Below are 22,922 nucleotides of genomic sequence, written 5' to 3' on the forward strand. Positions count from 1 at the left end.
AATGCTGACATAGTGTACGCGGTAAGCATATCGCCTCCGACAGCAAATGATTGCCCATTCGGTCACCTTGATTCGAGTTGCTCGCCTGCATTCGTGAGTCTTTCACAAATGTCACTGCACGCACGCCCTTTGTAGCGTGTGCCGAAATCTGCCTTGCTTACCCTTCAGCGGGGCTGTTATGGCCGCAGCCGGTCAAGCAAGCCGTTTTCAGGCCTTCAACAGGTTTTACATCGAAACCGAAGATGGCAATTAACCGAGGCTATTTTCTCTTTTCCCGAAGTGGGAATAATATATATCATCATCCCCATCAGCGACCCTACCCCCCACTCCAAGGCGCAGCCATGCCTTAAAGCTTTAGAAACGAGGTAAACGGCACTAGGCCGATGCTACGAATGTGAGAGCGATGATCCAAACCAAGGCCGTTTTTAGGTTCTATCTAATAACAGGCATCTAGGCCGGGTTAAATTTAATTATCTCCTTATAGGGTCACCATGGTGTATGTTCTCTTCCATTTCAAAATCGAGCCAATCAAGCCACTTCCTAGATATTTACGGCGATAGAGAATTAGTACCTTAAGCCATGGAAGCTTGGGAAGGCGCATGGGCTAAGCATTCTTGTATTCGGACCCAAAACTTACGATTGAAAGATGGGTGCACGGGCCAGAAAAAATGGTATTGGGAGATAAACCGGTCATGCTAGGTTTATGTTGGCAGAGGGGATGCTAGCGTTATCTTGAACGGCGTGTAAGTCACGTCTGGTAATGTGCTCAAGGGTATTGAGTGTGACCAAGTTGTATCGATAGCTGAGGTAGCTACTACATAAGAAAGTGCAATGAGTGTGTGCTGTATACTTGGGGACATGGTGCCCGATCCTTATGTCCCAGAGTCTTGATCAGGGTGATCGTGGAAGTGAGTGATCGTGGAAGTGAGTGATCGTGGAAGTGAGTGATCGTGGAAGTGAGTGATCGCGGTGATCCGGTGATCACCGTGATCGTGTGGGTGTTGAGCGTGATCGCGTCCTGATTGGTGAGAAATTTGTGGGGGATTTCTGCACGTGATGTATACATGTCAAGCCGTGACAGACAGAGAAGCTCTCTTTCGCCGTCGGATTGCCCTTGGAGTTGGAGTGAAGCTTGGCAAAGTAGCATTAGGTGCCTGTGCCTTCACCGGCTGGCATCTCGGGTTCGGCACATCCCGATCCAGTACTGTTCCATTCTCGAACACAGTGCCCTTGAGGAGAGTCTTGGAGCACCCAAGACGTCGTCCAGAGATTGGCTGGTCAAACCTGGTACCGTTGGCAAAGACGACGCCGTTCCACGACTTGGCCTTGCCCCGACCACTAGCAAGCCTCGAAGACTTGGAGTCTCTGGGGAGAAGCGGCGGTCGCTGCGAGTTGATCTTGCAGTTCTCGCTGATCATGTACAGGTTGAGCCCGATTGCGAGGACCTGCATCTCAGCGCTGAGGTCATCCCAATCTGGCTCATTCACGTTGAGGAGCACGTTGCCGATGTAGTCGACCAGCAGCACGTTGGGAAAGGCTGTGGGCGACATCTCGTTGACGCCGCGCCAGTACAGTGCCGGGTTTGTGGCAAGGACAGAGGTCTGCAAAATGGAGCGCGTCTCACCGCCAGGAGCATAGTTGGCTGTGACCACCCACTGGCCAATGTACATGTCGGTCTTTTCTTTCTTCCACTCGGTCACCGCCCACTCGGCCATATCTTCAGTGTTTTTCTTGTTCGGCCATGCATCAGTCAACTTCATGGAATCCTTGTTGTAGATACCGTCCTTCTCTGAAATGCGGTCTTTCTCTTCAATCTTTTCCTCGAGATTCCCCGTGTTCAGAAAGATGAGGACGCATCCCTTGCCTTTGTTCTGGCCCATCAAAGTGCCCATCTTGTAAGTCTCAAAGCTGTTTTCGTGATTCAGGTTCGGGCAACGGTTATTGATCCGTCTGAGCTTGTCGAAAAAGTCCTCCTTCAGGCCGTCATCCCAGAGGATAGGGCCTCTTGGGGATTGGTAAAGACCCATCAGTGCCCGGGTCTGGAGGATGATAACTTCGCCGGGGTTCTTGCTGGTGAATTCGTTGATCTCGTCTATGACCTCGCTCAACTTCTCGCCTGCTGCTCCTATCGCCGGGTTGCCAAGCTCCTTGTTCACGTGAATGGCCCAGAAGTCGTAGTTGTCATTGCCTGGCTTGTGTACCGAGGCAATTCGGAGATCGAACCAACGCGATCCGGCCTCTAGCTGGCCTTTGATATTGAGGTTTTGGGTTTGTGTGTTGTCCGCCGAGCCAAGAGATAGCAGGCCGTTGCTGATCCTGGTCATGCCGGCATCGTGAGTTCCTGGAATTACAATCTCATTCAGGCGGCGGTCCTTGATAACGTCCTTGATGCTCTGCATCCAGCCTGCTCCACCGTGTACTAGTGATGTAATGTACCCATGCTCGTAGTCGGCGCTGCCCGTAATGACAAGAGTGACAGGTGTTTCCACCTGGGGGCAGTTATACTCTCTTGAACCAGCTCCCATGTCGTTCAGGTCGAAAACAATCCGTTTGGGGTAGAGTGCGAACTCGTGGTTGGTGACGCGTACCACGAACTTGTCGCGTGTACCGTCAATGCTGTAATAGGCCTCTCCCTTGCTGTCCACCTTGTTCCCCGCCGTGGACGAGTATTCCACGGCGTTCTGCCGCGCCTTGCCCTGAGGGATGTCGGCAAAGTCCCAGTTGGTCATCTGGTAAGAGTTGGAGCCGTCGACGTCGTAAATGAACTTGTGTGGAGTGAGGTTGACGATGGTGACGTATTGCACGCCCACGATGGCCGAATTTGTCCACTCCATTTTTTCCCAATCCATGTACTCGCCCACGCGATCAATCTGCTTCTTACTGTATGTCTTGGGGGCTGGGGTACATTTGTTGGTGTCATTGTCATTATCATCCTCGTCATCGTCGTCCTTGCCATCGTCTTCCCCTTCATCTGGGATCCAGTCGTATGAGTTGATATATGCGTTGACAGCGCCGCCGTCAAAAGCAACGAGGTAGTCGGCCTTCTTGTCTCCGTTGATGTCGGCGTAGTAGACAGGTCCCTGGGGGCTAACTCCGGTAGCAACCGTACCAATGAGGCTCCATTTCCGCCCACTTTGACTGGTACCGATTTTACCCAGGTTGCGGTAGGCCTTTGCGGCGCCTCCATCGTACTGGACGATGTAGTCGGCCTTACCGTCGCCTGTGAGATCGGCGAACCTGATCTTGCTACCTGGCTCGCCGACGCCTGTTGCCACGATCTGGCCTTCCCCCCAGATGCGCTCGCCACCCTTAGGCGGCACGTTCTTGTTGTTGAGCCAGCACTTGACCGCTCCGCCGTCGTAGAGGATGAGGAAGTCGTCAAAGCCATCTCCATTGAGGTCTGCAAAGCGTACCTTGCTACCAGGTTCTCCAACGCCAGGCGAGAGGGTAATGGGATTCTGCCAGATGCGACTGTTCCCGGGGTTGGGGAGGTTACCATTATTCAGGTAGGCCTTGACTGCCCCTCCGCCGTAGATGACAAGGTAGTCAGCCTTCTTGTCACCGTTGACATCGGCAAACTCGATGCGTGCCGACGAAAGGTCCTCATCGAGGCCAGGCGCGATCTCACCCATCGACTCCCACTTATCCACGCCCTTGTTAGTCCAAGCGCGAGCCCGGCCCTTGGCATCGACAGAGATAATGTCATCCTTGCCATCGCCAGTCAGATCGGCAAACCGGAGGCTGGCGCCCTTAGTGCCAGCGATGCCCAAGTTCTTCCACATACGGATGCTTCCGTCATCAGCAACCGCGAGGAAGTCGGGCAAGCCGTCGCCGTCCATGTCCGCAAAACGGATCATGTTTCCAGTAACGCCCGACACGCCGGGCGCAATGGTACCCAGGTCGGCCCAGTTGTTATCAGTGCCACCGTCTCCAATGGTATTGCGCCAGGCCTTGACGGCACCGCCATCATAGACAACCAGGTAGTCTGTCACTACGTTAGTTGCGTGTCTTAGCCCTCTCCCCAGTCTATATAGCACTTACCAGACTTGCCATCGCCGTCGATATCGCGAATTCTGGCCCTGTTATCTGGCATGCCAGCGGGGCCAGGGGCGATAGCTTCGTCATTCTCCCAGTTCTTCTTGCTGCTATCTTTGCCGTTGTTGTGCGTGTTGCGCGCCCATCTGACGCCGCCACCGCTGTAAACGATGACGTAGTCGGCATATCCGTCACCATCGATATCCTCAAAATGAACCTTTTCTGACGACGCCAGACCTGTAGCCCACTTGGAGTCAAGGGCTTCAAACTTCTTGCCGTTGTCTATATTCTTCCAGACCTTTGCTGCGCCGTCCGAGTACAGAACAATCAGGTCTGCCTTGCCGTCATTATCGACATCGGCCATCCGGACCATATCACCCTTGATAGAGCTCCAGCTCGGGTTAACCTTTCCGAGGCTCGTCCAGGAGTTGGGCTTGCCGCTGTTGATCCAGGCCCGAACCGTGCCGTCGTTATCGGCAAGGACGTAGTCAGAGATGCCATCGCCGTTGAGGTCAGCCAGAATCAGCTTGTCACGGCTGCCGTTCTCGGCCGCAGCCGCGATGGTGCCGACGGTTTCCCAGGTGCGGAAACCCTCAAAGATAGTGCCCTTCTTCTCCCAGATCTTGCCGTGAGAGCCGCCGATTTCGGAGCCGCCGTCGGCCGAGTTTCCGATACCCGTGTTCGGGGCGTCGTCGTCGGTCATGGCGACGGGCTTTTTCAGATATCCGCGAGAGTCGGCTTCCAGGATAGCCTTGAGCCAAGCATTGGCCATCTTCTCGTAGCCCTGGTCGTTGGGGTGCTTCTCATCCCAGAGGTCACCAGGGCCGATGTCAATGGGCACAGGAAGGATGCGCTTTCCTTGCTGCTGCCTCAACTTGATCAGGGCCTCGAGTTGCGGGTTAAAGTGGTCGGTGTTGACTTGCATGGCCGGCTTATTGGCCCAGATGATAGGGGCAATAAGGATGGTGACCTCGGGGGCTTCGGTAAATATGCCGTCGATCATATTCCGGTAGATATCGAGGGCAATATCAAGGTCACGGTTCTTATCCATGTTGTTTGTGCCGGCATGGATAAGAACTAAGTTGGGGCGGGCTTTGATGGATAGTTTCCAGTACGTGTTGATCTCGTCTAGGTACCTTCCACTATGGCCCTCGTGGTTGTTGTCAGGCATATTGCCGTCTGTAAGACTGCCAATCATGTCGACGGTAATTCCATCGTCCTTGCCTTGGCTCAGGAGTTTGCGACGGAGGGGGCCTCGGTAACCAACGATACCACTGGAGCCACTCCCTTTAGTGATGGAATCTCCAAGGGGCATGATACGGAGATTCGGGAGCGCTGCTGCCAGTGGTAACAAGTTGGCCATGAGCACCATCGCCAGGGCGAAGGCGCTCCATGGCTTCTTAGACGCCATGGTGAGTGTCAAAGGAATGACGAAAGTGTGTCAAAAGAGTGTAGAGAGCACGCCAAATTGGGTATTGGAGTGTCAAAAGAATGTGGGAAAAAAGAGTGACAAAAGGGATGTACAATGCTTTGTGCAAAAGCGGACGCCAGTGAGAGGCTGGAGTTTGGTCTGCTACTCTTCAAGAAACTGCGGAACCCGAAGAGGGTATTTAAACCAACTCGCCTCGATAGCATCAACTGTATGTTCTGAGAAAGGTCTAACGATTCTGCCTGCTGTGGATTCCTCTCAATTTCTCGAGTTTCCTGTTTCGTAGCAAGGCCGAGTCTATCTGCACCTTGCTTCAAAGTTCCGGAGAGCTAGCTGTTGGTCCCAGAGGCTTGAGGGTATCGGCTGATGATTGCATGGGCTATCCTGCATAAGATTAGACAACCAACAAGCCCTATATCTGGCGTCGAATGACGGAAGAACTCCGCTCATGTTGCAACAGTCGATGAGTTATTTGTTGGTCGTGATGCTGGCCATGATTCCAGGCGGGATGTTGAGTCTTATTGGTCGTGGTTTATTATCCTGGTTATGTTGTTGGTCGTGGTGCATTAGCCTAGTCATGCGGTTAGTCGTGATGCTGGCCATGATACTAACCGCAAGGCTGTGTCCTGTTGGTCGTGGTGTTTAACGGGCCGTTGTTGTAACCAATTAGAGACAACTTGAAAGGCTCTGGTGTAACTTAATTCGTCTAGTACAACCCGCCACTCGGAGGAAGCGAGCAGGGATTGCTTCACTATTTCCCATCACGATGTGTCCAGAGGTTTCCATCGAACCGAAAGGCGTGGCTATCTTGGCACTACGTTTGCCAGTAAACCATTCCCGAATGGGAGGAAGGCTGTTAAGGATTTTAGTTAAGACAAAGAGCCTAAACCACCACATCCTGAGGCAGTCAGAGAGATTCTTTCTTCAAACCGCCTCTTGTTGTCTAAAACTCTTTGTAGAGTGAGCTATTGATTCTTTAATGGAGACGTATAGAGCTTGAGGGAGGGCAACTGCGGAAGCCTACAGAATGGACAACAATAGTTGAGCTCTCCAACCATCGATCACGATCAACCAGTCGGTCGTGAGATTCCAAAGTTACATCGTTCGGGTCCGAGGCTCGTCCACATTGAGAAGGATTTCCGCGTTAGGTGTTATTCTCCCCTCTTAACTAATCCTATTACCCATCGAATCCACGAAGAGAAGCCACCGAGGTGCCGAGGCCAATGCGGGATTTCCACAATTGATTCTCCTTACCCGAGCTGTTTTGTATAGACAAGGATTGATCGGTTGGCGGACCGAGCCCGCCACCCTGGGAGATAAATGGGACTCGCGAATCCTCCTGAATTTACTCCGCACTTGCGACAAACTCTAAGAGCTAGAAACGTCGGCCAACTTGCTGCCTCCACTCGACAAGAATGGCGTGATGCAACACATAGATCATCAGGATCCTTGTCGATGATGATGTCACTCCTCTCTTAAGAGGCCACCGGAAGCCAAGAATACGGAGATGAGGGCCCTTCCTAACAATACAAGCGAACCAGAGTCTACAAGAACGTGGAAATAACCTCGTGGCAGCATCCACCGAAGGTAATTCTAGGTTACGGTGTTTTACCGGTATAGTATCGGAGTTTAATGCCGGCATGTGTCGATGACTATGTCCTTTGTTATTGTAGCTGATGACCTCTTTTGTCAACAATAGCGACAGAATCTGCAGCCTGCAGATCGCCAAATGAATCTTGCGTAGGAACTCGGCTCTACTGGCCACTATAGCCAACAGCATGACACATAGGGAGGCCTCCACTGGACTGGCTTGCACATGATGGTCTCCAGGCTCATCTAGGCGATGTACAACAGTTCGGAGCTACCGATCCATGTTTCAGGAGCTTGTTAGTCGGCGACATGTTGAGGAATCCGAGCCCACCAGATCCAAAAGGATCCGTAGATTTCGCACTTGGGTTTCAATGCCGTGGCGTGTCGGTTGACACTCTACTCTAGACAACACTAATTTAACCATGTCAGGGAAGAGTGCTCTAATGGGCAACTCGGAAAAAAAAAAAAAAAAAAAAAAAAAAAAAAAAAACCTAACGCTGAGCTCAGGCCTCGTTGTAAATCAAAGCTGGCCCACTGTAAAAGAACCCAATGTTGGCTAAACGCCTCGCGGCATGGGCTGTTAATTAAAGGACCTGGCTCACAAAACGCTTTTTGCTATGTCATGCCACTCTCAAAGACGACCAGGAACCTATATGAGGTTACAGGTTAAATCGGCTAAGCATATTTTCGCGTGCAGGGACGGGAAATCTCCGACCGCCCGTGTTCCCGGCTCGCTTATCAAAGGATATGTATCTCCCCCGCCCATGTAGCGCTACTTAGATAAGGCCCTGATCAGAAACAGGGATCGAGCGGAGGAGAGATTAAATCTGTTGCAAGGGAGGGCTATCCGTGTGGATCGCCTCAATCTGTGTGTATTGCCTGTTGTTTCTTCTGAGATAATTCCCTCTTTCCCTTTTCGGACCGCGATGAGGCCTTCCTAATTGGGCCTAGTCTATCCGACGAGCTGGAGATCACCCGGCCGGACATTGAAGGCAGTTGGCCGCTCCATGTTGGCCCCTGTCCTCCAGCAGGTGACACACCCTGAGACCAAGTTCAACACACTGCATCGGAGGCCCCATTCATGCCTGGGGGATTGATAAATGCGTCGCCTGCCCTGGAACCCCCAGATTTTGTCCCTCTGCAATTATGGCAACCATGTCTTCCAACACCACACCGTCCTCGGTGACAGCAACAGCGACAGCCACGGACCGGATCAACCTCGCTACGCCATACGAACCACCGCGTGGCTGCCAATCGAGCTGGAGCCAAACAAGCGTGATCTGGACTGAAGATGGGAGCTCCACGGTGCCCGTTCTGGTGTCGGACCCGATCGTGTCATGCTACCCGTCCGGCTGGGACGATACCCAGGCCAAGAATCGCTTCAGCTTCCGTCCAGCAGTTTGCCCTACTGGGTGGATCTATTGGGACATAGGTACGGTTGCAGATTCTTCCGAGATCGCTTCGACAGCCTACTGTTGCGAAAGGTTCGTCCCTCGGCCCTCTTCAAATAGCGAACAGGAAAAACACTGACCAGCGACCCTGCCTCAGCGGCTACACCTTTAGTTACTTCGAAGGGGAGCGCCAGCTTGCTAGCACACTGGTCCCCAATCAATGCGGACGATGGATAGAGAGCAAAGCAGAGGAGTCCGAGGACGATGGAGCGACAACAGCGACAGCGACAGCATCAGCCCTGGACCGGGATGACAGCATTATCCCCCCTGACGGCACCCTTATAATCCACCAGGCCTGGGCCATAACCTGGGCCTCATCTGATAGGACCCATCTCTCACCACAGCCGCCCACGCTGACCCACAGCGAGCTGATTTCGTCGTGGAAACCACCAGAGTCCGTTCCTACCACTAGACCTGCGCAAGAGAATCCCGACACGGGCCAACAGTATATTAGCAACTCTGCCGTGTGGTTTTTGATGGTAGGATTGCCTATCATCGTCGTGTTACTATTTGCTGGTCTCTGCTTCTGGGGTATACGACGCCGGAGACGACGAGCGGCAGCTATGACGCCCCAGACTGGTGCCGGAGATTCTTCTACCAATCCAGGTGACCGGATTACTCAGTAGGTCATCTAGACGATGTGTTCATGACTTCAGCGAAGGAGAGGAGGTGAGAGTCACCTTTGATGGACAAGTAATACGTGACGGGCTGTTAATTTAATAAAGGGGCATTGCCCACACCAGCCAGAGACCAACAAGCTAACAAACGCTTTCCTGCCCGGCCTCGGGATCGCCTTCCCCCACATCCGCCCGCCGATCAAGCGCAATTGTCCCCCATCTTGCTTGTCAGCCCCATTTGTGATAGATTCTTGCGCCGAAGCCCACGGATATATATGATCTATGATGAGCTTCGGGGTTCGGGTTGACATGTGCGTTACGAAAGGGCCAGAAAAGACATTTTGACGCACCAAGCCTTCACCACAACGATGAACAAAGTAAAAAGTGCATCAGATGATAGAGAAAAGTTGTCTGAGTTATATTTCATTAATAAATTGATTTTTATCTATTTGAGAAGATCTTTATCGCCCATGAAGACAAAGAATGAACTCATACAGGGTAGGTCGCTGGTAGGCCGAGCTCCTTGCCCCTGTCTGGAAGCAGCCAACTAGAGCTATTTAATCCGGCCGGTACCTCTGCCGTTCCTCTTATCACCCAATGGAAACCAGTTTAAGCCGGAAGCATCCCTGCGAGTATCCACTTGTGATGCCTCGACTGATTTATGAAAAACATGCACAAGATTGAACGTAGTTAACCAACGCATAATTGGTATGGAAATTAATTTCAGATTGCGAACATGTTGATCTGTGTTTCCGCGTCGTGTTTGGCGCCAATCACTATCTTTGTTTAAGATGTGATGAGTTCTCCTTGTTTGAGTGATTCACAACTGCATAGACATGATGGCTGAGCCACAGCCGGGGTGCACGGCGTTAGAAACTCCCTTGAAGGGCTTGAAGCTGCCGCCGCTGCTTATATATATATCTTAGCCTAAGCTTAGCCTAAGCTTAGCCTACCTTGGCCTTAACTTAGGCCTTCTTAGCCTAAGCTTAGCACTAACTTAGCTTAGAGCGGTAAGAGCTTAGCTCTTAAAACGGAAATGGATTTTAGTGTGCTTGAGTTTTGTCTCCGAGTATATCGGGATTTTATAATGGCAGGTCAAGATAGTGCTAGGGTAGAGATCTAGCAGATGCAGAGCGGACTGATAATGTTCGCTTTGAGGAAGAAAATCAGATATATATTTTTCCCACGCGGTTCTTTGGACTTACACTCGGCCCAAGGTACGGAGGACCCGCGATTCTGAACTGGACTGCATGGTGCGTGTGGTGAATGCGCAGCGTTGGAGATGATAGATTCGAGGGAGGTGAGATATACTTTTGTAAATAATCTTGTTAAAGTGACCTGAAAGTGATTGACGTCTATTTGACTTTTCAAGTCCAGCTTTTGACTCTCTCTCGGCATAGAAGAAGTAATTGTATAAGGTTGCATGATGGGCATCCATACCGCAATTGAAGATTTGGCGTTGCAGGGAAATGTCAGGGGCGGTCCCAGGGGTTTGCTAAAAAATAACAATCCCAGAAAACTGAAGCGTATTTTGAAATGCTAAATACCTCTTTGAAAATTCAACTTGAAAGCACGTAAGGTGGCATCCTTCGGAATTCCGGCACAACCACCTAGTCCATCTTGATATTCCCCCTCTTGATGCGCAACACCGTGTTGATATGACCCGAGCAAAGCGGTACCCCTTCTTCAGACGCCAACAGCCTCGCCGTCTTGACCACGTTCTTGATCTGTCGCCCGTTGAGCTCCTCCTTGGCGAGTTCCCCAAGCTCGGCTTCCGAGACGCCACCGGTCTCGATCTTCACAAAGGTGTTCCACACGTGCAGTCTGCTATTGAGGTCCAGCTTCGGGTAGTGAATTGTCAAATGAATACGGGACTCAAAGGCGGGGTCGAAAGATGAGACTCGGTTGGTTGTGAGGAACATGACTCCCTGGTAGTACTCGAGCAGACGAAGGAAGATGGCGACTAGCTTGTTGCGCTGCAGGTCAGATGATGAGCGGCGCTCGAGGAACACGTCGCATTCGTCTACGAGGAGGACGGCTCGCCATTTTGTCGACAGTTCGAGGACGCGGTTTAGATTCTCCTCGACTTCGCCGGCATCGTCGCCGAGTTCGCCAGCGCTCATGCCGTATAGGGGTTTGTGCATGGTTTCGGCGACTATGGGAGATGTAAGTATGACAGAGAAGATGAGAGACTACATATATACGAACCTGACTCTGATGTGAGGGTCTTGCCAGTTCCTGGCTCTCCACTCAGGAGCATGATGATGCCCCGTCCTGTAGATCCGTTAGACATGGGTCTTTCCGTTCGCAGAGTGTCCATTCTTACCCTTTCCCTTGATCACGTCGTCAAAATTATCCAGTCCAGAGATCTGAGCATGGACGAATGCCCGGATGATGCGTTTATAGTCGTGCGGCAGAACAAGCTGATCAAACGCAGTGTTGCTCCAGACAATGTCCTGGATGAGGTTGATGTCGAGATATCCTATACCTTGGTAAGCACTTGTTCTTTGAGCGGCGTGGCAAAAAAACTCACCCCAGTCCTTTGCCTTGAGGCAGAACCCCCTGACAACGTGTGTACACAGATGGTAGTACTTGTCAGGGAGATTCTCGTCCTCCGGCGCCACTGGCCTCGATTCCGTGACCATGATTGGGATAGCCATGGGAGGAGCGAATCGTCCCGCTCTACCGGGGGTGACCTGTCTCATCCGATACTGAGGCGGTTGAGGTAGCCGGGAACCCATTTTATCACGGATTTGAGGGTCCAGGCTCTTCTCAATGTCCGAATTGGCCCCGTGTGGCGACTCGTCGAGGGGGATAAGAGGTGGCATTCGTCCTTGGTGCTCATCGACGTACTTGGAGAACATGCTGCCGTCGATGACGATTCTTTCCTCAACCACCTTTGGCTGGTTAGTCTCTGTTACCGAAAAGACAGGTTGGATATACTCACATGTTGCTTTTTTGGATGTCCAGCGGGGGGGTTCGCTCGCTCATAGACACCAGTGTATGATCTGTGGTGAACTCCCTTCAGCGCCACGAAGCGTTGGCCTCGTTCTACCAGCCGCTCCCGGATGGTCTCAATGTTGGGCTGCAGACGGCTGGGGACAACGTCGAGCTCCAGGATAGGCTTCAAGTTCCCGAACGGTTGGATGACGATGTCCATGTTCCTGTATCCAAAGCGCTCTCCGTCAGTGTCGACGTAGCGACACGAGAGGTTGTAGATGATGCCGCAGTCGGTCTTTTGATACTCGCCATGGATGAGGACAAGGATGCGGTCGTGGCCATCGACTCTGGTGTAGACCTCGATGCCAGGCTCAAAGAGAGCCCAGACATACTGAAAAGAGATGACATTATTCTTGACCAGGTCAGTGACCTGCTCGATGTGAGGCGTCATCTCCTTGGAGACGGTGTCGAAAAGAAGTTTGTAGTGACTCCTCGAAACCTCGTTCTCCTCGGCCTCGGCTGGCATGGCCTGCACAAACTCTTCCCATCGGTAAAAGAATTCGTGAAAGGGAGCCTTGAAGTCGAGCTTCCTCAAGTTTGTGTTGATGCCCTTGTACCCATCAAAGACGGAGCCCAACTGCTTCTTGATCAGTGGACTCTGTACTGTGATGGAGTACAGAGCGAGGGCGAGCTCTCCGTTGTCATCGCGGTGCTTCTGGCGGCGGATGATGAGGGCAAACTTGGCAGCTGCGGCGGCTGAGTTGGCGTTGACGCCAATGTCTTCGGGGGCCCATTCTCGCCAGGGATCATCGCTGTCTTTTCTATAGAGATCTCTTGTCTCGGCGGTCATGCCCACTTGGACTTTGCTGTCGATGTCTCCAAGGCCATCATCGCTTTCGCCGTCGTTTGCGTTCAGGAATCCCCTTGGGGCGCCCGGCATCATAAAGGTGGGGGGCATTCTCATGATGTAAGGTGAAGCTTGAGTGAAAGGAGTCTGGTTTCGTGCCTCAGGGGCAATTTAAGTAGGAGGACTCGACGTGGACAAAGAGGGGACTGTCTACATAACCTCCAGGCAGCTGAGGCTGACTCTGCAGCTGCATGCCTTAGCGTCAGCAGTGTGGCCACTTGCAGAACAGGCAGAACAGGCAGAACGAGGCGCATCCAATAGCAGGAGTGTTTCAACTTGTCATGAACTCACCGGGTTTGCCTTTTTCGACGCCTTACTGCAGAGATGAGGTGGTAAAATGGGCCGCAGTGTGTGTGGAGAGGCTGTATTGTTGTGATATGAAACAAGTGTTTGTGCACAATCAGTCTGGCCTCTCCATATGGTTGCAGCTGCGGTGGATATCCAAAATCTGCCTTGGCTAGAATCGGCAATTGCCTTGCGAGTTTGTTTTCTTACAGCCTTAACCGGTTTTACTTGAATGTGTCATCAGGTCGCCTTGTCCGCCTCTTCGAGGCCACCTCAGCTGGTCGCAACATCATTCGCAAAATGTTTGACGACACTCGAGAAGTGCTTCCGGATGAGCCTCAAGATCAAGCGGAAAATGTGGCACGGTATAAGCTCCGTGAAGATGTTGCAACAATCATTAATCAGCGCATGACCCGCATCCTCACGTCGAGTTGGGCCGATAGCCTTCGCTTTCTGACATTCGACGATGGCCATGATCACGAGCCTCAGCAAGCCAACCAAGAACCGCCCGTTTTTGGACAATACCAGCCTTGTAAAGAACTATTACCCCTCCCGGCGGGTCATGTTTGCGAGAAACATCTCTCCTTCACTCCCACAGCAAGGATCGAGAATCGTGAAGCCGAACTGCACAAATATGCCGACTCGTTCATGTCAGAGAGTACTCGTGCAACACCTGCCAGCACATTCCACTCTTCCCAAACGAAGGGAAGACTACCAAGTTTCGGATCCGAAGAGTGAACAAGGTTGGCTCCAACGAGCACAGCAGGTGTGATCACTTTGTCGCCGTGTCCTACTGTTGGTCTGCTGCGACAGCCAACCGTAGTGACGATGAAGAAGGACCCTACAAGGTGGTTGAGGAGGATGGCAGTGTTTGAGATATGTGAGTGGTAAAGAGTACCATTGACTGTGTTGTGACCTTTGCCCACGAGAACGGTTTTCGCTTGATCTGGATAGACCAGGTTCGTTTCCAAAGATGAGAGGGCTGCAAGCCATGTACTGACATGGCTTATCAAACCAGGAGTGCATCGAGCAAGACAATCCCGAACAACAAGAACTCGCCGACGCACATCATGTTCAAGATTATCGAATCGTTGGCCTCGAAGGGCGAAAAGGAACTGGCGGATTCGATCCTGAACTCAACCTCGAACCGGTACTGGAAAAGCCGCAGCGACTTGGACGACATGATTGAGTCCGTCGGCGAGTTTCTGCCAGGTCTGCAAGTTGAGAACCGAGCGGGAATGTTTGCCCTATATCCTACTCCTGATGGAGGGTATCATCAATCTTGGATCATCGATAGGGTTATGGAGCAAGGGGGTTTGTGGTCGTGGGCCCCAGTCAGCAACACGCCCAGATCGGACCTGACAGCAGAGCCATCAGAGCAAGAATCCTACAAGGAGCTCGAAAAACGCTTTGAAAATCACAAGCATAGTAAAATGATTATCATTAGCTCTATGCTCTTGAGAATGGGAGAAGAGGCTGCGAAACAAGTCATGTCTGAGAATCCCGGCATGAAGAACAGTCCCATGAAACACTCGGCGGCTGGAAGCATCATGGCTCTGTACATGACCAGGGTTGGAACTCAGGGTCCAAAAATGGATTGTGGACGGGCAACCTTTGACGCGGATGTGAGTGTGGGAGAGACCTTTGTTCTTACCCCTTTCCAAATGGTGCTGGAGTCTCTACCTCGGCCAACTATACGCGGTATGAGCGTGTCATGGGTTGTTGAACAGACAGATAGTCGGTTTGATGTTCCTAATCCTGCGCATGAAGAGAAGGAAAGATGTTTTAAAGTCAAAGGCATGGCAAGGGGGATGTGGAGGTTCATCTTGTTATCGACTAGGAGATACACCTTTGTGTAGGGCTTCTAGGGGCTTCAACTCATGCATCCTTTGTATATTGTTCCATCTGACGTAAACTCTCAACATTCAAAGATCATCTCGCCCTGGAATCCATGTCATATCGGTCACGAGCGGGAGTGAGCTCCTCTGCCATTGGAGAAGTTACGTGGAGAATGCCAATGTCGATCAAATGACGTGCGCCTTCAACCAAAACAGAACAACGTCTGGTCACCGGTTGTATTTTGAACCTGATTCTTGACTTATCCCCCAAGCTAAGCCATCTTCCTCGCCTCAGACCACCATCATGACATTCAGAAACCTCAACGAAACCTGGCGAGACGTCGCCTTCCAAACATACGCCCAAGACCACCAAGACGACGTCCGCTTCCCCGTCACCTATCTCATATCTGCTACTGAGTGGAAGAGAGACATCATTATCGAGGTTCCCAAGAAGATCGGGGTCAAGGCCTATCGCCACTCCGTACTCAAGTTTTCCATCAACCTGCGTTTCCAATATCCTGTCTACGATGACGAGTATATATCGGTTCGGCCGCGTGTGAGTAAATACAAGATTGGCGAGTCTCGGGAGCAGGCGCAGGAAGGGGAGGCTAGTCGGGGTGATGCAAGTGTTGAATGTGGTGATTCTTGAAACATTGGGCAAGATCGGCCTTGGTTCGAAAAGTTGTCACTGGGATAGGACTAAGAGATTTTCGGATTCAACTGGACGCTCTTTGGTAACATCGAATTATATATACTCTGTGCTGTTCTAAGTAGCCACGAAGGGTACGACTCAATCGTCTTATGGAAGTAGAGTTACAAGCATCGCAAGCATTGAAACCCACAGGGCCAAGACCATCGGCACAGCCTTCAGAGCACTCGAACCGTTCTCGTCATCAAACTCCATATCGGGGTTCACCACACTCTTGATGCAGTTCATCTGGCTTTCGGGCTCGGGGATGGTGTCGGAGTCTCCTGGGAAGAAGACGGTCAGGATAGGAACCACACTGTACGCGCCTTCGTCCTGTTAGCTAGATTAGCAGGTGGCTTCTCGTTGCAAGACGAAAGTACAGACCCCGTTTCGATCCACCACGTATGATTCAACCTTTGTGAGACTGTAGTCCTTGGGGGAGACTGGCCAGCAGTTGGACGTAGAGTTTTCCTGGCGTGAGATAGGCTTGGGCGCGTCTGGTCCTGACAAGGCTTGTGAGGTTGTTAGCACCCAGGTAAGTATGGATATAGGTACCATTCAAGTACTTACGCACGGAGGTGATGTTGTTCCAATCTCTACCCCTGGCCCATGAATAACAATCAGGGTCTATCGTCTCCAACAACTCGTCCTTCACTTTGTCACAGGCGTCCTTGGCAGAGAGACCTTCGACCTCAACAGCAGCGGCCTGCTTGTTCAAAGCTGCCACGCAGTCCTTCGACATTGCATCCTCGCAGGTACCCTGCGACGTCCTACTGGAGCCTTGAAAGCCAACCGCACTGCTCACATTTCGGAAGAAGATGGCGCACGCCGTCACGTCCGAAAAGTTCGTCTCAGGTGGTGCACCCAGGTAAAAGTTCTTCTCGAACGCCGGAGAGGCGGAATTATTCTGCTCGGCGCCATAAAGCCACGAGAGGCCGGGCCAGGAGAAGTTGGAGCTTAAAGGTATCCGCGAGAATCCAACAGCTGTGTAATCCTTGTCTGCTAGGGTGCAGTTGGCCCACTGGTATCTGGGAGTACCGTCACCAAACGGGCAGTCGAGATAGTCGCACCCGACAATGGTCTGTGGGAGGTCCTCCTGAGCCGTAGTGGATCGGTAAAGAAGACCGGCGAGGCACAAGGCCTTGAGCATCGTTCGAGAGTACGGAGATGTCATGATAGATTCGGTTTGTCAATGGCTTATCGGATGGTCATTCGAACCTAGGTGAAGGGAATCCGTCAGAATATATAACCAGCAGGAGACGGATGGAGGTATACGGATCGCTTCTAGAAGATCTACCGAAGATCTTATCCTTTGAGGGCTGACTGACTGACGCCCAGGAAGGCTGAATGATCGGGCATCCTTGGTGGCATGGCCGAGTGTTGCCGTCTCCGTCATCATGGTTTTGCCCGACCTCTTGGCGCCGAGACTCTGCAAAACGAGCCAGCCAAGAGTTTGTAACGTCATTGCACCATGTGGTAACCAACTTGCACTGCATCCCACCGTAATTTGACCTTTGATGTTCAAACAATATTCTTCAGGAGGTCGCTCATGGGCGCATGACAATGCGCCAGGGGATATTGGGTGGTATTATTTGGACGAGGCGGGATCTGAACAGGTGGCTATGCAGTCCATGGCGACAAACTGGCGCCTTCAAGAAATAATGAAGACTAGTAGTTCAGAAAGCTAATGGATAAAGGCATCAGGTGATATTTGGGAGAGAAATATCGCAGTGACTACAAAGGGTGCAACCAAATAAATCAAACAATCAAAGGCAAGGGGAGCAATCCGTTGCAGTTTGATATTATTAGGAACAACATTTTTCCTGCCCAAGCCGTAGATGGCAATGCAGCCGAGGGTGGCTTCGGCAGCTGGCAGTGTTTGCTTGATGCTCCTTTCACAGGTAGATTACATGTCTTATCGGGACTGGAGCTGATTTGCCGCTTTGAGTCAAATGATGTAATTATCTTTGAAAACACAGCGGCTACCCTTCTGTTCTTTCTTGTTATACCGTACCTTGCCCCCTGAAACTCCCAGGCTCGGTTCTTTTCAGTGTCGGTTAGGCCGCCACCGCATCAAGAGTCCCCTGAAGGAGCGCTGCCATCAACCCCCAAATTCCTCTTCTCTCGACTCTTGAGAAGATCTTCACCAAGAGGCCCAGGCCCTTCAGGCCACATCGGCTCATATTAGGTTTGTTCATCTCCCCCCTCTTTCTCGTTGATCCACGGATGAGTGACTCGCTGCAGACTGCCGCCGATACCATGGTTGTGGGTATTGAACAGCTGCCTTTGCTCTCCTACGAAAGATGCGGTGTCCTGGAATTTCGAGGTACCTCTCGGTTTCGATGTCACCGAGGCTGACGTCCAGCAAGAATTACCTTCAGAACTCGAGTTCGTTCCGATGCAGTACCAGTCAGGAGCACGGGATCCCCAACACCAGAGTGACTGCCACTATTCAGTTGGAATTGGGACTTCAGTTGGTAGGCTGGTGAGCATTTCTCTTGAAACTCCCCCGAGATGAGCGCTGATTATTAATATATTACAGGGACCTCCTAGAGATATCCGTTCAACCTTTCCTTCCCTTCGGCCCTTGCCTCCAAGTCAGGAACTTCGTGTATCCGTTGCAGACAATAGTACCAGAATGTGGCCCGAGCCACTGGCCCCCTAGAGGCCAGCGCAAACCCTCTACCACCTCGCCCCCTTCCCTCGGCGAGCTCATCGTATGTCTGCCGGCTACATGCGAATTACACGATTGTCTGGTCTAGGACTCTTGGTTTTCGGCGTCTGAGAGTTGTGTGCTATATGTTACTATACTTACTCATCTCGATAGGTCCGTCGATGCCGTAGATCCGCAAACTGTGCCATATGTGGTATCATTCTATCCGTGACCAACGCATTTTAAACAATAACCTCCTTTACCGAGTTGAACCGAGAGTCTATATCAGCCAATTCACGAGGAACTACCACGAGAACGAGAACGAGAGCGAGCATGAACATCCATATGAGGTTCTTCTGAGAGAACTACTGGACATTTTCTCCTCCCCAGACTTGAGGTCCATTGTAAGGACAAAGGATTCAGCGATTTGGTACATTTGTATTCATCCCTAAATGGAGATGGAAGGCCCGGAGATAATATCGCATGAGCCAAGCTCAACAGGTGGCCCAGTTCAGGGGCTCCCCAACCTACCTTCCATGACCACTCTGCGTAGCAACGTCACTCTGCCTCATGGTCATCAACATTCCAGGGCGGTACAAATGGAGTAGTAAGCCGGGAAATCTTGGTGTGAATCTTATCAGTCACAATTGCAAACCTCCATCGCAAACGTGTCTACCATTTTCAGGGGCCATCGCTTTGTATCATGTCCCTTCAGAGTTCAAACACGTATTGTTCTGGAATTACCGGCAATATAATCTCAGGGTTCAATGGGTCCGGAAATTTTAGATTGATAGTATCATAAGAGACCCAAGTTGTAACCTCGTGCCCCTATTCTCACACTCCAGCGTGCCTCCCCTGGAGTACCGCCAAGCGGAGCGGAGAAACTCTAACCCAACCCTGTGCTCTGAACTTGTTTCCAGTAAGAAAAGCTCCGTTTAATCCAAATATGCATCTGGTATTCATTTTTTTGCATTGCCTGCGACCCTGGTTATTCTTGGCTCCGTCGTACCATGTATTCAGGCCTAGGCATATTTGCAAAGAAACTTGTTCTCGCCTGTCACCCCATGTCGTGATATTTCCAGCGGTCCGTTGGAAGCAAGACTGATAGGCCTTCCACGTACTTCCTACATTTCTCGGGAAATTCCTCGTCCCAAAAAGGCTTCATAATCTCCTTAACGCACGAGTCTTGGAGCGTTGCTTCCCTCATAGCCCTCTGACATTCGTTTCCAAGCCCATTCTGCGAGTTACACTGCGAGATTGCGGAGTGTCAAAGATCCAGAGCTGGCTTATCAACAGACATAAGATCCTCATTCATGACAGTAATTCGGACTAGTAGCAGGAATCCATAGGCTTCGAGTGTTCGCCCCTCTCGATCACGGGGATATTCGATCGTGGGGGCTTTCGGCCATTGGGGGACAAGGAGTAGGGGGTTTCGGTAGCACGAGGCTCTAACTATGGTCTTTGTCAATCCAGACTATCAGCATCGGTCGCTATACACCAAGAGGACCACAGAATTCCGTACCTTGAACGCTGAGGATACACCACTAGATGGCAACGACTTCCCAGAAGCTAGCTGCGGTACGGTCCCACTAGCCATGTATGGCTTGTAACGGTATTGAGCCTATCGTGAGTTATCTCTGACGCTCATAGGGTCGTTGCATCTAGTTCAAGCCCATATCTCTCCAGGGATCCCAGTCTAGCTTGCCAGGACACTGACGTACCGCCTTCCCTTCCCTTTGTTGTAAGTCTTGCATGCCTTGCGCGTGTAAGTCAGACCCTTAGCCCAGCCCTGCTGTGTCACGATGACCCCGGACGCCCAGGGGGTAGACATCTAGGCCGTTGAGCATCTCGGGAGCTCCGGGAGTCTTTTCTCTTTCCCCAAATTCTTCAAGGCTTTGGAACGCCTCCTTCTGTAGGTATCCTTGGGCTACAAAGGATGGATCGTCGGGAGGATTGCAGGGGCTACCTGGGCGAGTGGGGTGTTAGTGGCATTCCGGCCACGGATCGATGGGGCTGTCTGCACTTACATGAGGCTTCTGGTATATCTTTGGAGCATTTCTTCTCACTCTCTAATAAGCTCTGGCAGTACAGGACCTGATAAATAGCTGCACTGTCTCATAAGGACCTTGCATGTGCTAAACACGTCAAGCCAAGTTGGGCTAAAGGGGGCTTGAAGGTTTCTTTCGTCAATGAACGAGCATCTGGGTACATACCGAAGACATCTAGGCGGTCAGGTTCTCCTTCTGGTTGCTACTTTGGTGATGATCGACGAGGGGACGGGCAAACCACCTATGTACGACATGAGTTCCAGCTAAACCACCAAGCCAGACCCCTGTCTCCTGAGTCCAGAATCGGGTATTTGCTTCAACAAGGCTTCCAATGATTTTTCAATGACTGACCGCTCATCCTTGACCGCAATTTCGTTGCCAAGGCTTCTTTTCTGCTGTGATCCCGTGGGAATCCTCCGGTGGCAAGGTTCCACAACGTGCTCCAGTGACACCACATGCATATAGACGTGTCACCGGGGAGTTTCAAGGATTTGGAACAGAAGGCAGTAGGCCAGGGTGGCGCAAGGGACGGGACGGGTTGTCGGGATTAAAGATGGCGGTCGGGGAGTCTGAGATTTGTTAGGGAGCGCCCAAGAGGAAATCTGGTACTACTCACCAGTTTCCTGGATGTTCCACAATCCTCATAAGGTCCTCTTTCCTGTTAGATCCTTGTTTATTAGGTAGGGGACCAAGGAACAGGGCGAGTGAACTGCGGAGAGGAGTTCGAGAGTGAAGCAAGATGGCGGGAGGTCTGAATTGTCAACAGAGGAACTGAGCAAGACTGAGAGTGCACCATGCTTCAGCAGAGCGGCAAACATATCGATATGGGCCACGAAAGAATTTAAATAATGTTAAAAATGGCGAGATAAAATCAAACAAGGTGTCGAGCCAGGAGAGCAGAGTTGCACGATATTGAAGGTGCAGTATCGGAGGATGCTAGAGTGAGGACCGTTATAGTGGAGATAACGCGGTTACAGCAGCTCAAGGAGAGCTGGGTGCGCTGAAAGTGCCAGGGTCCAGGGGCAGGGGGGCCTAACGTCAATGGACCGAATGTCTTACCCGTGCCACCATCGAACCTTGTGGAACCTTGTACCCAGGTACCTCGCCCTCCTCTTTTTCTCCCGCACCAGCACAGACCCAGACAAACAACCTCAGAGAGCAAGCAAGCTCACATCGCCAGCTCGTCACCTTTGCCCGAACACTGCTGTCACTCTCGAGTATACCCTCTCTCGAGACAACATGCCGGGCATTCTTCCTATCAATGACCTGCCCCGGCTGGTCTCGGCCGCCTTCTCCCGTGCCCTTGGCCAGAAGGAGCTCACGTTCTACTCCACCGAGGTGGCCGTCCTGACCCTTGGCGGGGTCCCTGTAAGTGTCGTCCCCCTGTTAGATGACATACATGACATTCATGGATGGCATACATGTTCCCGTGTGATCCTTGCAGGTACTAACTTCTGTCGAGTTCCAACTGCGCTTCGCTCCTGGTCTCTCACGCAAGCCTGAGCCTGGTGCTGCCCCCGCTGCTCCTCAGTCACAAGCCCAAGCTGAGACCGACCCCCATCATGTCCCCAAAGCCGATGAGGAAGAGATCAAGCGCCAGGCCAGGAAGGCTCGTATGCTTGCCAACGACGTCTTTAACAATCCTCCCGAAGCTCTCCGTATCTCAGACCTCGGTCCTTCCCACTACCTTGTCCTGAACAAGTTCGCCATTGCAGCTGAGCACTTCATCCTTGCCACCAACGAATTCAAGGATCAGGATCATCTACTCGAGAGAGATGACTTTGCCGCCATTCGTGCTTGTATTGACGGTTATGAAAACCCTGACGGTGGTGATGGACTATTCACCTTCTTTAACAGCGGCGAGTTCTCGGGTGCCAGCCAGGCACACCGGCATGTTCAGATGATTCCCATCTCGCGAATGAAGGATGGCCTTGGGCCGGACTCCCCCTGGTCCATTGTCGCTGATAAGCTCACCGTCAAGGACAAACTCTTTGGAACCATCGTAGCCAAACTCCCTTTCACAGCCATCGCCCGCAATATCTCCGGCATGGATGCTGATCAGCTGCACTTAACCTACCTCGACATGTACCAGAAGGGCTGCATGGTCGAAGCTACCATCACGCGTCATCCAAAGCACGAGAGTGAACCTCCCCTTGACGGACCATCTTGCATCAGCTACAACCTAGCCATGACCAAGGACACCATGGTTCTTCTGCCTCGTCTATCCGACAAGATTCATCTCGAGGACGATGAGGGCAAGCCTCTCGGCATCAAGCTTTCCGTCAACGGCACCATCTTGGCTGGCACCGTCCTGGTCAAGGAAGAGCATGATTATAAAATCATCCAGCAGTTTCCTGGTGCTCTCAACCGCGGTCTTCAGCACATTGGTGTTCCGTCTTACCTCTACCCTGGCCCCCTGTCCCTTTAGAAGCGGTCTCGGC

At 51.7% G+C, this 22,922-nt stretch overlaps 6 protein-coding genes across 6 annotated transcripts; 3 read left to right on the forward strand and 3 right to left on the reverse strand.

The window, feature by feature from the left end:
• Positions 1-1,067: 1,067 nt before the first annotated feature.
• Positions 1,068-5,446, reverse strand: NCS57_00643900 (SGNH-hydro domain-containing protein; the record flags this gene model as incomplete). The annotated part of the gene is made up of 2 exons (XM_053056328.1): positions 1,068-3,985; positions 4,042-5,446. The coding sequence occupies 2 exons, from the start codon at positions 5,444-5,446 to the stop codon at positions 1,068-1,070; spliced, it is 4,323 nt and encodes a 1,440-aa protein (XP_052915283.1).
• Positions 5,447-8,200: 2,754 nt separating this feature from the next.
• Positions 8,201-9,131, forward strand: NCS57_00644000 (uncharacterized protein; the record flags this gene model as incomplete). The annotated part of the gene is made up of 2 exons (XM_053056329.1): positions 8,201-8,538; positions 8,603-9,131. The coding sequence occupies 2 exons, from the start codon at positions 8,201-8,203 to the stop codon at positions 9,129-9,131; spliced, it is 867 nt and encodes a 288-aa protein (XP_052915284.1).
• Positions 9,132-10,732: 1,601 nt separating this feature from the next.
• NCS57_00644100 (AAA domain-containing protein) lies at positions 10,733-13,065 on the reverse strand (the record flags this gene model as incomplete). Its single annotated transcript, XM_053056330.1, has 5 exons — positions 12,070-13,065; positions 11,656-12,019; positions 11,449-11,604; positions 11,331-11,396; positions 10,733-11,277 (listed from the first exon to the last, which is right to left on the reverse strand). The coding sequence occupies exons 1-5, from the start codon at positions 13,024-13,026 to the stop codon at positions 10,733-10,735; spliced, it is 2,088 nt and encodes a 695-aa protein (XP_052915285.1). The 5' UTR covers positions 13,027-13,065.
• Positions 13,066-14,324: 1,259 nt separating this feature from the next.
• On the forward strand, positions 14,325-15,741 carry NCS57_00644200 (HET domain-containing protein; the record flags this gene model as incomplete). Its single annotated transcript, XM_053056331.1, has 2 exons — positions 14,325-14,879; positions 15,388-15,741. The coding sequence occupies 2 exons, from the start codon at positions 14,325-14,327 to the stop codon at positions 15,739-15,741; spliced, it is 909 nt and encodes a 302-aa protein (XP_052915286.1).
• A 150-nt stretch (positions 15,742-15,891) lies between these two features.
• NCS57_00644300 (uncharacterized protein) lies at positions 15,892-16,954 on the reverse strand (the record flags this gene model as incomplete). The annotated part of the gene is made up of 3 exons (XM_053056332.1): positions 15,892-16,113; positions 16,165-16,292; positions 16,351-16,954. 3 exons carry the CDS (start codon positions 16,952-16,954, stop codon positions 15,892-15,894), a joined length of 954 nt encoding a protein of 317 aa, XP_052915287.1.
• A 4,766-nt stretch (positions 16,955-21,720) lies between these two features.
• Positions 21,721-22,909, forward strand: NCS57_00644400 (uncharacterized protein; the record flags this gene model as incomplete). Its single annotated transcript, XM_053056333.1, has 2 exons — positions 21,721-21,849; positions 21,944-22,909. The coding sequence occupies 2 exons, from the start codon at positions 21,721-21,723 to the stop codon at positions 22,907-22,909; spliced, it is 1,095 nt and encodes a 364-aa protein (XP_052915288.1).
• Between the last annotated feature and the right edge of the window lie 13 nt (positions 22,910-22,922).

Source organism: Fusarium keratoplasticum, chromosome 4, assembly GCF_025433545.1.
Source record: "Fusarium keratoplasticum isolate Fu6.1 chromosome 4, whole genome shotgun sequence".
In the NCBI taxonomy this organism is placed as follows: Eukaryota; Fungi; Ascomycota; class Sordariomycetes; order Hypocreales; family Nectriaceae; genus Fusarium; species Fusarium keratoplasticum.